General features: G+C 45.0%; 1 protein-coding gene across 2 annotated transcripts in view; it reads left to right on the top strand.

Moving 5' to 3' along the window:
- neto1l (neuropilin (NRP) and tolloid (TLL)-like 1, like) overlaps nt 1–17,685 on the top strand; it is a 188,912-nt gene that overhangs the window by 162,062 nt on the left and 9,165 nt on the right. For both annotated transcript variants that reach the window (XM_014157199.3, XM_014157198.3), the window contains exons 8-10: nt 609–722; nt 15,720–16,335; nt 17,452–17,524. In XM_014157199.3, the coding sequence (XP_014012674.1) occupies nt 609–722; nt 15,720–16,335; nt 17,452–17,512 (791 nt within the window). In that variant the 3' untranslated portion in view covers nt 17,513–17,524. The remainder of the gene's footprint in view (nt 1–608; nt 723–15,719; nt 16,336–17,451; nt 17,525–17,685) is intronic.

Genomic DNA, 17,685 nt, shown 5'->3' with positions numbered 1-17,685 from the left:
GATATTGATTCATGTTGTGGATCATTTTTGCTCTATTGCTGATGCCATTGATTTTGTGTAAGATCATACACGGTAAAAGGCTGTTTGGTGTGCTATAGAGTACACTCCTTTCATTAAAAAGAACATTCATCCTTGATTATTTGAACAAAGCAGATCCTGTAGATGGAAACCATCTAATACATAATGATCACAAAAATGGAGAGCCTCTGTCCCACAGTTGTTGAGCACTGTAATCAATTGATTCCTATAAGCACAGGTACACCAAATACACCACTCTTTACTCAGCTGATACTCACTTTCCCAACCTCTGTTTAACTCCATCTAAACAGGCTGGTACACCAACTGCCAACCAACTATGAAGGGCAATAGATACTATCTGGCTGAATAGGTAAAAACCTAAAACAGAACACTCATGACTGAACACTCCTTACACATACTTTGCATATTCTGACACCCAGAACAGGCCGAGAGACAGAATGATGAACAAGAGATAAGGGGGAGGGGAAGGGAGAGAGAGTGACAGGCCTATTATTACCCAGCATGCAATTATACCCAGGTTGGGATATGTGTGTCCTTGTTAATTGTTGTTCTGTCTCCTGTCATTGCAGCTCCATGCGAGGCGGATGCCTTCTTCTGTCACAGTAACATGTGCATCAACAACACCCTGGTGTGTAACGGCATTCAGAACTGTGTCTACCCCTGGGATGAGAATCACTGTAAAGGTCAGCGGTCAAACCCATGCTCGGTCCAGAATGATCCACTCTTGATTACATGCATAACTACAGACTGCTGGCATACTCCAACCTTAGGTCCTCATCATTCAACTGCATTCAGAATATACAGTTGAAGTTGCAAGTTTACATACACCTTAGTCAAATATATTTAAAATCAGTTTTTCACAATTCCTGACATTTAATCCTTGTAAATATTCCGTCTTAGGTCAGTTAGGATCACCACTTTATTTTAAGAATGTGAAATGTCAGAATAATAGTAGAGAGAATTATTTATTTCAGCTTTTATTTCTTTCATCACATTCCCAGTGGGACAGAAGTTGACATACAATCAATTCGTTTTTGGTAGGATTGCCTTTACATTTTTTAACTTGGGTCAAACGTTTTGGGTAGCCTTCCACAAGCTTCCCACAATAAGTTGGGGGAATTTTGGCCCTTTCCTCCAGACATAGCTGGTGTAACCGAGTCAGGTTTGTAGGCCTCCTTGCTCGCACACGCTTTTTCACAAATCTTCTATAGGACTGAGGTTTGTGATGGCCACTCCAATACCTTGACTTTGTTGTCCTTAAGCCATTTTGCCACAACTTTGGAAGTATGCTTTGGGTCATTGTCCATTTGGAAGACCCATTTGCAACCAAGCTTTAACTTCCTGACTGATGTCTTGAGATGTTGCTTCAATATATCCACATAATTTTCCATCGTCAGGATGTCATCTATTTTGTGAAGTGCACCAGTCCCTCCTGCAGCAAAGCACCCCCACAACATGATGCTGCCACCCCCGTGCTTGATGGTTGGGATGGTGTTCTTCAGCTTGCAAGCATCCCCCTTTTTCCTCCAAACATAACGATGGCCAAACAGTTCTATTTTCTTTCATCAGACCAGAAGACATTTCTCCATGTGCAGTTGCAAACCGTAGTCTGGATTTTTTATGGCGGTTTTGGAGCAGTGGCTTCTTCCTTGCTGAGCGGCCTTTCAGGTTATGTCGATATAGGACTTGTTTTACTGTGGATATAGATACTTTTGTACCCGTTTCCTCCAGCGTCTTCACAAGGTCCTTTGCTGTTGTTCTGGGATTGATTTGCACTTTTCGCACCAAAGTACGTTCATCTCTAGGAGACAGAACGCGTCTCCTTCCTGAGCGGTATGATGGCTGCGTGGTCCCATGTTGTTTATACTTGCGTACTATTGTTTGTACAGATGAACGTGGTACTGTCAAGCATTTGGAAATTGCTCCCAAGGATGAACCAGACTTGTGGAGGTCTACAAATTTTCTTTTGATTTTCCCATGATGTCAAGCAAATAGGCATCCACAGGTTCACCTCCAATTGACTCAACTTATGTCAATTAGCCTATCAGAAGCTTCTAAAGCCATGACATCATTTTCTGGAATTTTCCAAGCTGGTTAAAGGCACAGTCAACTTAGTGTATGTAAACTTCTGACCCACTGGAATTGTGATACAGTGAATTATAAGTGAAATAATCTGTCTGTAAACAATTGTTCGAAAAATTACTTGTCTCATGCACAAAGTACAGTGAGGGAAAAAGGTATTTGATCCCCTGCTGATTTTGTATGTTTGCCCACTGACAAAGAAATGATCAGTCTATCATTTTAATGGTAGGTTTATTTGAACAGTGAGAGACAGAATAACAACAAAAAAATCCAGAAGAACGCATGTCAAAAATGTTATAAAATGCTTAGCATTTTAATGAGGGAAATAAGTATTTGACCCCTCTGCAAAACATGACTTAGTACTTGGTGGCAAAACCCTTGTTGGCAATCACAGAGGTCAGACGTTTCTTGTAGTTGGCCACCAGGTTTGCACACATCTCAGGAGGGATTTTGTCCCACTCCTCTTTGCAGATCTTCTCCAAGTCATTAAGGTTTTGAGGCTGACGTTTGGCAACTCGAACCTTCAGCTCCCTCCACAGATTTTCTATGGGATTAAGGTCTGGAGACTGGCTAGACCACTCCAGGACCTTAATGTGCTTCTTCTTGAGCCACTCCTTTGTTGCCTTGGCCGTGTGTTTTGGGTCATTGTCATGCTGGAATACCCATCCACGACCCATTTTCAATGCCCTGGCTGAGGGAAGGAGGTTCTCACCCAAGATTTGACGGTACATGGCCCCGTCCATCGTCCCTTTGATGCAGTGAAGTTGTCCTGTCCCCTTAGCAGAAAAACACCCCCAAAGCATAATGTTTCCACCTCCATGTTTGACGGTGGGGATGGTGTTCTTGGGGTCATAGGCAGCATTCCTCCTCCTCCAAACACGGCGAGTTGAGTTGATGCCAAAGAGCTCCATTTTGGTCTCATCTGACCACAACACTTTATCCCAATTGTCCTATGAATCATTCAGATGTTCATTGGCAAACTTCAGACGGGCATGTATATGTGCTTTCTTGAGCAGGGGGACCTTGCGGGCGCTGCAGGATTTCAGTCCTTCACGGCATAGGTGTTACCAATTGTTTTCTTGGTGACTTTGGTCCCAGCTGCCTTGAGATCATTGACAAGATCCTCCCGTGTAGTTCTGGGCTGATTCCTCACCGTTCTCATGATCATTGCAACTCCACGAGGTGAGATCTTGCATGGAGCCCCAGGCCGAGGGATATTGACAGTTCTTTTGTGTTTCTTCCATTTGCGAATAATCGCACCAACTGTTGTCAACTTCTCACCAAGCTGCTTGGCGATGGTCTTGTAGCCCATTCCAGCCTTGTATAGGTCTACAATCTTGTCCCTGACATCCTTGGAGAGCTCTTTGGTCTTGGCCATGGTGGAGAGTTTGGAATCTGATTGATTGATTGCATCTGTGGACAGGTGTCTTTTATACAGGTAACAAACTGAGATTAGGAGCACTCCCTTTAAGAGTGTGCTCCTAATCTCAGTTTGTTACCTGTATAAAAGACACCTGGGAGACAGAAATCTTTCTGATTGAGAGGGGAGACAGAATAACAACAGAAGAATCCAGAAAAACGCATGTAAAAAATGATAGAAATTGATTTGCATTTTAATGAGGGAAATAACTCTCATTAAAATGCAAATCAATTTATAACATTTTTGACATGAGTTTTTCTGGATTTTTCTGTTGTTATTCTGTCTCTCACTGTTCAAATAAACCTACCATTAAAATTATAGACTGATCATTTCTTTGTCAGTGGGCAAATGTACAAAATCAGCAGGGGATCAAATACTTTTTTTCCTCACTGTAGATGTCCTTACCGACTTTCTAAAACTATAGTTTGTTAACAAGAAATTTGTGGAGCGGTTGAAAAATGAGTTGTAAACTTCCTACTTCAACTGTATGTATCGTTCAATCATCCTGTGTGTTTCACTCCCACCTCTCTGGACCTCTCTGTCTCCACCTCTCACAACTCTCTCCCTCTCAACATGATCACATGATCCACATTAAATCCCACGTCAATCCGGTCCAATCCACTGTGTATTGCCTTCCTGTATCCAAGGTCTGTCCCTCTCAATACATGCATATCCCACAGTGGTTCCTTCACACTCAACTAATATAATTCCATCCCGCCTGGTCCATACCAGAAGCTCAGGATTCCCATGTATTTTCCATACACAAGCATTCAGCAGAATTCCCTATGTATTCCTCTCGACCACTCAATCCATACCTGATCCTGGTTTACACTTCCTCAATAATATATCCTGTTCTACTGATCCCATGTCATGATCCACTGCCAATACCGCTCTATCCTCAATGATGACAAAGTCCTTAGAAAATCCAATGCTTCTTATTGTATTTCCTGAACTCTGTCCCTCTCAGCTCTTTCCTGATCTTCAGTGCTTCTCTGTTTTCTCAGTGTTCTCTATATACTCTCTGTTTCTACTATTAGATCCATACCACAGGAGGCTGGTGAGCGGGGGACGGCTCATAATAATGGCCAGAATGGAGTGAATGGAATCCTATCATATGTTTGATACCATTCCATTAATTATATTCCAGCCATTACTATGAGCCCGTATTCCCCAGTTAAGGTGTCACCAGCCACCTGTGATCCATACAACCCCTTCCTCTTTATGTTCTTGGTCATCAGGGTCAATCACGGACATTGTACTGGTAATCCATTCCTTCCTACTTTATTACCAGAATTCTGTCCCTCTCAACCTTCTCCCCAACTCTCTCCTTATCTCTCATGCTTCCATCTGTTCTTGTAGCTGTCCAAATAGATCCATACTATGATCCTTAGGTCTACCTCCGTATCCTCTGAGCTTCTGGTCAATCAATACAGCCTGTGTTCCCACATACTGACTGCTACTGGGAGGAGTCGAGTCTAGTGGTTCTAGTGGGTTGGTGCACATTCTATTTCTAGCATCATAACCCTGCTAAGGCTGGATAAATGGTTCCTTTCAGCTCCTTTAGTTTAGCAGGCTGCGCCATCGGGAGCCTTGCTGGTGACCAGAGTTCGAACCCAGGCAGCCGCCAAACCTGTCCTCTCGATGCACTTTTGTTCCTCTGTGTAACCCTGGGCAGAGCCCAATGACAAACAACAGCAATTTACAGCCATTGTTAAGCCTGTGTGGGCTTATTTCTCACCTTCTAAGCCTCCATCGTCCCTACAAGTTCCTAGTCTTGAAAATCTGTATCTGTCAGCATCTTGTCCGGACATGTTTTTGTGCTGCTTAGCTAGTTTCCAGCTCTTCCCCCCTGTTCCTGGTAATGTATAGCTCTTGCCTGCATCTATCCTCATTAGCAGTACAATGTCATGTATTTAGGATTTTTTTCTGCTTTCCTCTCATGTCTGGATGTGCTGTAAATGTTGCTGCTTTAACTGGGGAGTTGACCACACTGAACACAGGCACCTTCAAACACGCACACACACACACTCACCACACAAAATGTATATCCATCACAGAGTATACATTAAATGTCAGCCCTCTCCCTATTGGCAGCTTCTATCCACATTGTTAGTGTTCTGTGCTCTTTGTAAGCTCTCTGGTGGAACGGCCTTAACTCCTTGACTGCTAACCTTTTCACCCAGCTGCTGTTCATCAATAACATCTTGATCTTTATCTTGTGGTTCATTTCCTCTGTGTGTTGGGAATCATCTTTGCATGTTAATTGTGATGCATACATCTGCTGCGGTGTGATCTTTTACAAAGGTCTCGCTGTGTGTGTGTGTGTGTGTGTGTGTGTGTGTGTGTGTGTGTGTGTGTGTGTGTGTGTGTGTGTGTGTGTGTGTGTGTGTGTGTGTGTGTGTGTGTGTGTGTGTGTGTGTGTGTGTGTGTCTATGGGGGGGGCATAAACAAACAAGAAACCGCTCACCCAAAGGCAGCGTTTCTGGTGGGCCTAGACATTAACGCGGGGAGTCTTAAAACTGTCCTACCTCACTTCTACCAACACGTCTCCTGCACTAGGGGCGCTAAAACTATAGACCACTTTTATTCTACCCACATAAATGCATACAAGGCCCTCCCTCGTCCTCCCTTCGGCAAATCTGACCATGACTCCATTCTCCTGCTTCCTGTTTACAAATGAAAGCTCAAACAGGAAGTACCAGTGATGCACTCAATACAGAAGTGGTCGGACGAAACAGACACGAGGCTACAAGACTGTTTTGCTAGTAGAGACTGGGAAATGTTCCAGGATTCATCCAATAACATTGAGGTATTTACCACATCAATCATGGGCTTCATCAATAAGTGCATAGACTTGTATATAGTATAAACTGGAAGTAGAAGCCTAAGTATTGTTGTCCATTAGTTTACTCCAATTAGGGGAGGGATGGTAGGGTTAGGGTAAAATAAGGAAAATAAATATACCCCAAATATACCCCAAAATATATGGGTGATTGGTATTTATGCAGGCAATTACATTGATGGAAGCCACAATCTATCTGCAATATTAAAGCTGATCTACCCTCTAAAAAAAATGTAGAATAATAATAATAATATGTGCATAGACGATGTCGTCCCCAAAGTGACTATAAGAATGTATACAAACAAAAAACCATGGATTACGGGCAATATCCGCTCTGGGCTAAAGGCTAGAGCGACCACTTACAAGGAACGGGACACGGACTTGGAAGCATACAAGAAAGCCCGCTACGACCTCTGACGAGACATCAAACATGCAAAAGGAGGAAGGTGGAATCCTATTACACCGGCTCCGACGCTCGTCGTATGTGGCAGGCCTTGCAGACGATAACAGATTGCAAAGGGAAACCCAGAGGTGAGTTTCCCAGTGATGCAGAACTCCCAAACGAGCTAAATACCTTTTATGCTCGCTTCAAGGAATATAACACTGTGCCTTGGGTGAAAGCTGCTATTTCACAAGGACGGAATACCAGGGTGTGTTCTCAAAGCATGCACAGACCAGCTGACAAGTGTCTTCAGGGACATTTTCAATCTCTCCTTGTCCCAGTCTGCAATCCCAACATTTCAAGGTGACCACCATTGTCTGTTCCCAAGAGCTCCAAGGTAACCTGCCTAAATTACTATCACCCTGGAGCACTTGCATCTGTAATTCTGAAGTGCTTTGAAAGATTGGTAATGACACACATCAATGACACACCCTAGACCCACTCCAATTCACGCCCCAACAGATCCACAGATTACGTAATCTCAATTTCACTTCACACTACCCTCCCCCGCCTGGACAAGAGGGGAAATAACTATGTGAGAATGCTGTTCATAGACAACAGTTCAGCGTTCAACACCATAGTCCCCTCCAAGCTCATCACCAAGCTAGGGACCCTGGAACTGAACCCCTCCGTCTGCAACTGGATCCTGGACTTCCTGACGGGCCGGCCCCAGGTGGTGAGGGTAGGCAACAACACCTCCGCCACGCTGACCGTGTCAATGTAGTGTGTGTGAGTGAGTGAGTGTGTATATGGCAGAGGTTCCAAAACTAGGGGTCACAACCCCATGTGGGGTCGCCTGATATAAAAATGGGATCGCGGAAGAGTTAAAAAAATAGTGAAAAAGAAATATATATATATATATATACAAAAAAAGTGACCATATATATATATATACACTACCGTTCAAAAGTTTGAGGTCACTTAGAAATGTCCTTGTTTTTGAAAGAAAAGCAAATTTTTTGTCCATTAAAATAACATAAAATTGATCAGAAATACAGTGTAGATAGACATCGTTAATGTTGTAAATGATTATTGTAGCTGGAAACGGCAGATTATTTATGGAATATCTACATAGGCGTACAGAGGCCCATTATCAGCAACCATCACTCCTGTGTTCCAATGGCACGTTGTGTTAGCTAATCCAACCTTATCATTTTAAAAGTCTAATTGGTTATTAGAAAACCCTTTTGCAATTATGTTAGCACAGCTGAAAACTGTTGTCCTGCTAAAAAAAAATAAAAAAACTGTCCTCCTTTACACTAGTTGAGTATCTGGTGCATCAGCATTTGTGGGTTCGATTACAGGCTCAAAATGGCCAGAAACAAAGAACTTTCTTCTGAAAATCGTCAGCCTATTCTTGTTCTGAGAAATGAAGGCTATTCCATGCGAGAAATTGCCAATAATCTCGTACAACGCTATGTACTACTCCCTTCACAGAACAGCGCAAACTGGCTCTAACCAGAATAGAAAAAGGAGTGGGAGGCCCCGGTGCACAACTGAGCAAGAGGACAAGTACATTAGAGTGTCTAGTTTGAGAAACAGACACCTCACAAGTCCTCAACTGGCAGCTTCATTAAATAGTACCCGCAAAACACCAGTCTCACCATCAACAGTGAAGAGGCGACTCCGGGATGCTGGCCTTCTAGGCAGAGTTGCAAAGAAAAAGCCATATCTCTGTCCAGTGTCTGTGTTCTTTTGCCCATCTTTTCTTTTCTTTTTATTGGCCAGTCTGAGATATGGCTTTTTCTTTGCAACTCTGCCTAGAAGGCCAGCGTCCCGGAGTCGCCTCTTCATTGTTAACGTTGAGAGTGGTGTTTTGCGGGTACTATTTAATGAAGCTGCCAGCTGATATGGATTTTACATGACTGGGAGACAGATATGCATCGGTTAGTTACAGATACCTTTAAAAAAAATGGGCCTCACAATGGGCCTCAGGATCTCATTACGGTATTTTTGTGCATTCAAATTGCCAATCGATAAAATACAATTGTGTTCGTTGACCATAGCTTATGCCTGCCCATACCATAACGCCTCCGCCACCATGGTGCACTCTGTTCACAACGTTGACATCAGCAAACCACTTGCCCTACACGACGCCATATACATGGTCTGGGGTTGTCAGGCCGGTTGGACGTACTGCCAAATTCTCTAAAACGACGTTGGAAGCAGCTTATGGTAGAGAAATGAACATTCAGTTCTCTGGCAACAGCTCTGGTGGAGATTCCTGCAGTCAGCATGGCAATTGCACGCTCCCTCAAAACTTGAGACATCTTTACCAATGTGTTGTGTGACAATTTTAGAGTGGCCTTGTATTGTACCCAGCACAAGGTGCACCTGTGTAATGATCATGATATACCACAACTGTCAGGTGTATGGATTATCGTGGCAATTGAGAAATGCTCACTAACAGGGATGTAAACAAATTTGTGCACAACATTTGAGAGAAATAAGCTTTTTGTGTGTATAGAACATTTCTGGGATCTTTTATTTCAGCTCATGAAACATAGGATCAACGCTTTACATGTTGCGTTTATATTTTTGTTCAGTGTACAATTTAAAATATACACTACAGGTCCAAAGTTTTAGAACACCTACTCATTCAAGGGTTTTTCTTTATTTTTACTATTTTATACATTGTAGAATAATAGTGAAGACATCAAAACTATTAAATAACACATATGGAATCATGTAGTAACCAAAAAAGTGTTAAACAAATCAAAATATATTTTATATTTGAGATTCTTCAAATAGCCACCCTTTGCCTTGATGACAGCTTTGCACACTCTTGGCATTCTCTCAACCAGCTTCATGAGATAGTCACCTGGAATGCATTTCAATTAACAGGTGTGCCTTGTTGAAAGTTAATTTGTGGAATTTCTTTCCTTCTTAATGCGTTGGAGCCAATCAGTTGTGTTGTGACAAGGTAGGGGTGGTATACAGAAGATAGCCCTATTTGGTAAAATACCAAGTCCATATTATGGCAAGAATAGCTCAAATAAGCAAAGAGAAATGACAGTCCATCATTACTTTAAGACATGAAGGTCAGTCAATACGGAAAATAACTTTGAAAGTGCAGTCTCAAAACCATTAAGCGCTATCATGAAACTGGCTCTCATGAGGACCGCCACAGAAAAGGAAGACCCAGAGTTACCTCTGCTGCAGAGGATAAATTCATTAGGGTTACCAGCTTCAGAAATTGCAGCCCAAATAAATGCTTCACAGAGTTCAAGTAACAGACACATCTCAACATCAACTGTTCAGAGGAGACTGTGTGAATCAGGCCTTCATGGTGAATTGCTGCAAAGAAACCACTACTAAAGGACACCAGTAAGAAGAAGAGACTTGCTTGGGACAAGAAACACGAGCAATGGACATTAGACCGGTGGAAATGTGTCCTTTGGTCTGGAGTCCAAATTGGAGAGACACGGTGTGGGTGAACGGATGATGTGTATTTCTCACCGTAAAGCATGGAGGAGGAGGTGCTTTGCTGGTGACACTGTCTGTGATTTATTTAGAATTCAAGGCACACTTAACCAGCATGACTACCACAGCATTCTGCAGCGATACTACATGATTCCATATATGTTATTTCATAGTTTTGATGTCTTCACTATTATTCTACAATGTAGAAAATAGTAAAAATATAGAAAAACCCTTCAATGAGTAGGTGTTCTAAAACTTTTGACCGGTAGTGTATATATATTTATTTAAACTTTTTCTTCCCAATTTTGTGATATTCAATTGGTAGTTACAGTCTTGTCCCATCACTCTAACTCCAGTACGGACTTGGGAGAGGCGAAGGTTGAGAGCCATGCATCCTCCAAAGCACAAGCCGCACTGCTCGCTTAACCCGGAAGCCAGCCGGTCACTGGGCAGATAATAGGAGCTCAGTCACTGAGTGGACTGCCTGGGGACAAAGGGATTGGATATGCGCGATCCCGCAAGCGTGCAGTTCCTTCTTTTTCTTCTTGAATGAATATGCTATTGTCCGGTTGTAATATTAACGCAATTTTACGTTAAAAATACCATAAAGATTGATTTTAAAAAGCGTTTGACATGCTTCTAAGTACGGTAATGGAACATTTTCACTTTTCGTCTCTGGTACCGCGCTCGCGCGTTATGCCTTTGGATAGTGCTCTGTACGCACGAACAAAACGGAGGTATTTGTACGTAAATATGGATTATTTCGAACAAAAACAACATTTCTTGTGGAAGTAGCAGTCCTGGGAGTGCATTCTGACGAAGATCAGCAAAGGTAAGAGAATATTTATAATACTAATTCTGAGTTTAGGTGACCCCGAACTTGGCGGGTGTCTGTATAGCTTGCTGTGATAGTGAGCTATGTACTCAGAATACTGAAAAATGTGCTTTCTCCGTAAATGTCACGTCCTGACCAGCAGAGGGCGTAATTGTGTTAGTCTTGGTCAGGATGTGGCAGGTGGTTTGTGTTTGTTAAATGTTGTGTTGGTGATTGGGACTTCCAATTGAAGGCAGGTGTGTTGAGTTGCCTTTGATTGGAAGTCCTATATAGGTGTGTGTGTTTTTCTTTGGGGTTGTGGGTGGTTGTCCTTGCACTGCATTGTATGTGCCTGCAAGACTGTTGCTGTTGTAAGTACTGTTTATTGTTTTTTGTCAAGTGGATGCTTTACGTGTTTTATTTAATAAACATGAGTGTCCACAATCCCGCTGCGCCTTGGTCCTCTTCTCTCCATGACAACTTCTGTGACAGAACCACCCACCTCAAAAGGACCAAGCAGCGGAAGAGGAGGAAGCCACAGGAGGAAAGTTGGAAGCAGCGCACTCGGGAGGTGATGGATTCCTGGTCGCTGGAAATACTGGAGGAGAGGATTGACTGGACATGGGAGCAATTGCGGGTGCACTGCGACAACCTGCCTGGGAGGCAGGTAGAGCCCGAGAGGCAGCCCCAATACATTTTTTGGGGGGGGCACAAGGGCTGTTTGGCGGGGCGAGATGGGAGACCCAGGCCAGCTCCCCGTACCCTTTTTGGAAGAAAACACACTGGACAGGTCCCGTGCTTTGGGGTAGGTGCTGTGGTGAGGCCTGGCATTTTCAGGCCGGTAAGCGCAGTACCAGCGCCCCGCATGTGCCAGGGGAGTGTGAGCATCGAGCCTGAAGGGGTGATGCCAACCCTGCGCTCAAGACCGCCAGTACGCCTCTACGGTCCGGTGTTTCCCGCTAAACGCACTAGCATTGAGGTGCGTGTCTCCAGGCTGGCACGTTCAGTACCAGCCCCATGCATCAGGAGTCTAGTGCGTCAGCCCAGCCTCGCCAGTCAAGAGTCACCAGAGCTGCCCGCAGTCAAGAGTCACCAGAGCTGCCCGCCAGTCGTAAGTCACCAGAGCTGCCCGCCAGTCGTAAGTCGCCAGAGCTGCCCGCCAGTCGTAAGTCGCCAGAGCTGCCCGCCAGTCGTAAGTCGCCAGAGCTGCCCGCCAGTCGTAAGTCGCCAGAGCTGCCCGCCAGTCGTAAGTCGCCAGAGCTGCCCGCCAGTCGTAAGTCGCCAGAGCTGCCCGCCAGTCGTAAGTCGCCAGAGCCGCCCGCCAGTCAGGAGTCGCCAGAGCCGCCCGCCAGTCAGGAGTCGCCAGAGCCGCCCGCCAGTCAGGAGTCGCCAGAGCCGCCCGCCAGTCAGGAGTCGCCAGAGCCGCCCGCCAGTCAGGAGCCGCCAGAGCCGCCCGCTAGTCAGGAGCCGCCAGAGTGGCCCGTCTGCCCGGAGATGCCCGAGTGGCCCGTCTGCCCGGATCTGCCCGAGTGGCCCGTCTGCCCGGATCTGCCCGAGTGGCCCGTCTGCCCGGAGATGCCCGAGTGGCCCGTCTGCCCGGATCTGCCCGAGTGGCCCGTCTGCCCGGATCTGCCCGAGTGGCCCGACTGCCCGGAACTGCCAGAGTGGCCCGACTGCCCGGAACTGCGACTGCCCGGAACTGCCAGAGTGGCCCGACTGCCCGGAACTGCCAGAGTGGCCCGACTGCCCGGAACTGCCAGAGTGGCCCGACTGCCCGGAACTGCCAGAGTGGCCCGACTGCCCGGAACTGCCAGAGTGGCCTTCCTGTTCGGGGCTGCCAGAGTGCCTTGCCTGTCTGGATCTGCCAGAGTGGCCCGACAGTCTGGATCTGCCAGAGTGGCCCGCCTGTTCGGGGCTGCCAGAGTGCCCTGCCTGTTCGGAGCTGTCAGAGTGGCCCGTCAGTCAGGATCAGCCCGAGTGGTCCTCCTGTCCTCCGGCCCAGCCCGAGTGGCCCTCCTGTCCTCCGGCCCAGCCCGAGTGGCCCTCCTGCCCTCCGGCCCAGCCCGAGTGGCCCTCCTGCCCTCCGGCCCAGCCCGAGTGGCCCTCCTGCCCTCCGGCCCAGCCCGAGTGGCCCTCCTGCCCTCCGGCCCAGCCCGAGTGGCCCTCCTGCCCTCCGACCCAGCCCGAGTGGCCCTCCTGCCCTCCGGCCCAGCCCGAGTGGCCCTCCTGTCCTCCGGCCCAGCCCGAGTGGTCCGTCTGGCCGGCGCAGCTAGCAGCGCCACCGAAGTGGGCGACGCCGAAGGTGGAGCAAGGTCCACGTCCTGCACCTGAGCCACCTCCAGGATAGGCTCCCTTCCCTCCCTTATTGTGTAGGGGTTATTGTTTGTTGGGGTATTGGGGATTTTCTTGTGTTTTTCTTTTTTTAGGTGCATCCCGGGGTCTGCACCTTGAGGGGGGGGGGTACTGTCACGTCCTGACCAGCAGAGGGCGTAATTGTGTTAGTCTTGGTCAGGATGTGGCAGGTGGTTTGTGTTTGTTAAATGTTGTGTTGGTGATTGGGACTTCCAATTGAAGGCAGGTGTGTTGAGTTGCCTTTGATTGGAAGTCCTATATAGGTGTGTGTGTTTTTCTTTGGGGTTGTGGGTGGTTGTCCTTGCACTGCATTGTATGTGCTGTTGTAAGTACTGTTTATTGTTTTTTGTCAAGTGGATGCTTTACGTGTTTTATTTAATAAACATGAGTGTCCACAATCCCGCAGCGCCTTGGTCCTCTTCACTCCAAGAGAACTTCTGTGACAGTAAAGCTATTTTAAAATCTGACACAGCAGTTGCATCCAGGAGTAGTCTATCTATAAATCTTTAAATAATTGTTATATATTTTGTCAACGTTTATGATGAGTATTTTTGTAAATTGATGTGCACATTCACCGGCGGTTTTGGTGGGAATACATTTTCTGAACATCATGCGCCAATGTAAAATGCTGTTTTTGGATATAAATATGAACTTTATCGAACAAAACATACATGTATTGTGTAACATAATGTCCTAGGAGTGTCATCTAATGAAGATCGTCAAAGGTTAGTGCTTCATTTAGCTGTGTTTTGGATTTTTGTGACACATGTCCTTGCTTGGAAAATGGCTGTGTGATTATTTTTGTCTGTGTACACTCCTAACATAATCTAATGTTTTGCTTTTGCTGTAAAGCCTTTTTGAAATCGGACAATGTGGTTACATAAAGGAGAAGTGTATCTTTAAAATGGTGTAAAATAGTTGTATGTTTGAGAAAGTTGAATTATGACATTTTGTTGTTTTGAATTTGCCGCCCTGATATTTCACTGGCTGTGTCCCGCAGGTGGGACGCTAGCGTCCCACGTAGCCCATAGAAGTTAACAAAGTGAACCATTTTCACTGTAGTGTCCATAACGTCTTTCAAGCTGTCAGGCATTCCCTTGGCAGCAAGAGCCTCTCATGGATGCTGCAGTGTACCCAAGTGGCGTCGGGAGCAACTGCTTGCACGCGTGTTACCACTCCGCTATGTCTCCTTGTCATGGCTTTTGCGCCATCAGTACAGATACCAACATGAGCAGCAGCTACGTTTGGCTACATACAGACCGTTAGTGGAATTCCCGCAAGAAAGTAACTGTTAATGTGATTGGATGTTAATTATTTGACTAGTCTACCTGTATTTGACATTGTGTTGTTATTTCGCTGAACACTAGATGGATTCATTTTATTTTTGTCAGTAAAACGAGGCTACTCAGGTGAGAAAAAAAACTCACCCAAATGTATAGCCCCGTAGGAAAATATAAATGGACTGTTTGAAAATGTGAAGAGAAAAAAAAAGTAAAAAATTCAATAAATCAAAAAAATTGACATATTTTATGTGAATCACATTTTTATTTGGCGTACCCCCAATAGCATTGCATGTACCCCTGTTTGGGAATACCTGCTGTAGAACATCTTTTGTTTCCAGAAGATGACAAAGTTATCTATAAAAATTATTCCAACAGAGCTACAGTAATCTTTTCGCCAGGTGTGTAATCACATATGCACACACATACATGCATACATACATACATATTACACACACTTTTACACTCATTATTTGCTGATGCTACTCAGTTCTTTATTTTACTCTTATTATTATCTATCCTGAGGCCTAGTCACTTTACCCTTTATCCTTCATGTACAGATCTACCTCTTACCTCTGCATATTGATCTGGTAATGATACTTCCGATATATAGCTCCATTTTTGTGTATTTTATTCCTCTTGTGTTGCTATTTTGATTATTATTTTTAAACTCTGCATCATTGGGAAGGGCTCGTAAGCAAGCATTTCACGGTAAAGTCTACATCAGTTGTATTCGGCACATGTGACAAATAAGATTTAATTTAATTTGATTGTGTGTGTGTGTGGGTGTAAATTGGCCATTTCTTAAAGGGGCAGCCCCGCACAGTGGAAAAACTATAGAACTGCAATGTGTTTCACCACTTGGCTGCATTTACAAAGGTGGAAGCAGAGAACAACACACTCTCTAAAAGAGAAGCATTCAAATGTCTCCTGATCACCACTATTTGCTCCTCTCTCACTGTCTTTCTCCCTCCCACCTATCTCTCTATTTCTCTCTCCCCCCATCTGTCTCCCTCCTCCAACAGAGAAGAGGAAAGCCAATATCCTGGACAACCTGAACAACACCAACGGCACCATTATCGGCGTCACCTGTTGCATCGTCCTCATCCTCCTCATTGTGTCCGTCATCGTTCAGATCAAACAGCCCAGGAAGAAGTACATCCTCCGGCGCGAGGACTTCGACCCCACCATGTTCCAGGAGGTCTTCGAGCCGCCGCACTACGAGCTCTGCACGCTACGGAGCGCCACGCACGCCACTGCAGCCTCCGCCGACCTAGTCGACCTGGCGGAGGACTTCGAGAACTACCACGCGCTCCGCCGTTCATCCTCACGCTGCGTCCATGACCACCACTGTGGCTTCGCCTCCAACCCGGGCTCCGCCCACCTGTCCCAGCTGTCACTCAGTGGGCGGGGTAGCCGCGGCAACCTGAGCACGCGCGAGGCCCTCCTCACGGACCTTCCACCACAGCCGGTACGGCCGCTGCTGCCCAGCGTTGCCACAGGGAACCGACGCAGCATACTGGTGATGAAGCACAGCTACTCACAGGAAGCGGCCGACAACGGGTGCGACCTCGATGACGACCTGGAAGAGGTTCCCACGACGAGCCACCGACTGTCGCGTCACGAGAAGGCAGTCCAGCGGTCAGTATCTATAGATTTCAAATGATCCATGGTCAATCAATCCATGTCAATGAAGACATCCTAATAGAAGATGTCATGGGGGAGGGTGACATTGATTTTCTTCCTTTTTAAACATTTTTTAATCCCCCTCTATTTTTGTTCTTTCTCTCATTCTTTTTTTTTTTAGGTTGTAGCTTCCTTTTTTGCTTTGATCTTTGATATTCCTACTTCTTGTCAACTCTGCTATCATTCATAAAGAGTTATGCTGTGGTAGTGAGACCTGCCCCCTCACTTTCTCTCTCACCCACTATCTTCCTCCCCTTCCTGTCTATTTATCTCACTCTTTCACACACATTCACTCTCTTTCTTTGTCTATGTCTCTGTATTGCGTTCTTTATCTATCTATGTAGCTCCAACCCATGCTCAGTACCAAGAAACATTGCCAGTGCCCTTGTTAGGTTTTCAGATATCCATCTTGAATTAAACTACTGATTTATGATGTGCAAATAGAGTGCACGAAATTTGCAATGGATCAGACAAACACACACCTCTTTTCTATAGAGGACATGTAGATCAATTCAGTCTGTAGTCGTATCAGTCTGTTGTGACTCTCAGCAGAAGGGCTTGTATTGGTGCCTGCCACTGTTAAAGAGATTATTGATTAATCAATTTTGAATGCAAATAACTTTATTTTGTAAACTCAAGAGATATAAACACAAATAACTTTGTTAATAGTAAAAGTTAACTGTGTTATTTTTTTTATGTGGTAAAGTTCAAACCTTTGGCACAAATCTGTTTTCTTCAATTATATTTGATTGTACAGATATCTGCACCTTGATGGCTTGATAAATTAAATGTTTACACTTCTTGGACTTCCAAAATAACTTCCAAGATAAAGTACCTTTGCTATGCATGCACTATGTGTGCTCTACTGTATTTCAACCTGTATACCTGAAAAAGTATTGTTTTACCTATAATGTCCAGCACAGCAATTTCTATGCATGCAAGACTTCCAGAGTTCAAAACTCTGTTGAAATGTTCTGCTTTTATGTAGCCAATATATGCATTTACAGTACATATGATAATCTCTATGCAAAAAAGAGTTTGATATTAAACGACAGAGCGGTGACATTTCAGGTTCTGCCTCATTGGCTCTTTGAGCAAACACGAATCAGAATACAACACGACTAGGGTGTAAGGCAATCTCAAGGTAAGCCCCCCCCCCCTATACAACAATAAACATATTTTCTGTTTCTGTGTAGGTCATCGTTTGACCATATAAGTCAATATCTCAGTAATGGTAGTTTTATGTAGTTTTGATGTTTACTTTTTTGTGAAGTTATTCTGGATTTAGTTTGTTTTGTTTGTTAG

This window comes from Salmo salar, chromosome 19 (genome assembly GCF_965601325.2).
Source record: "Salmo salar chromosome 19, fSalSal1, whole genome shotgun sequence".
NCBI lineage: Eukaryota > Metazoa > Chordata > Actinopteri > Salmoniformes > Salmonidae > Salmo > Salmo salar.
Note: the sequence above shows the minus strand (reverse complement) of the source record. Positions and strands in the feature narration are given on the sequence as shown.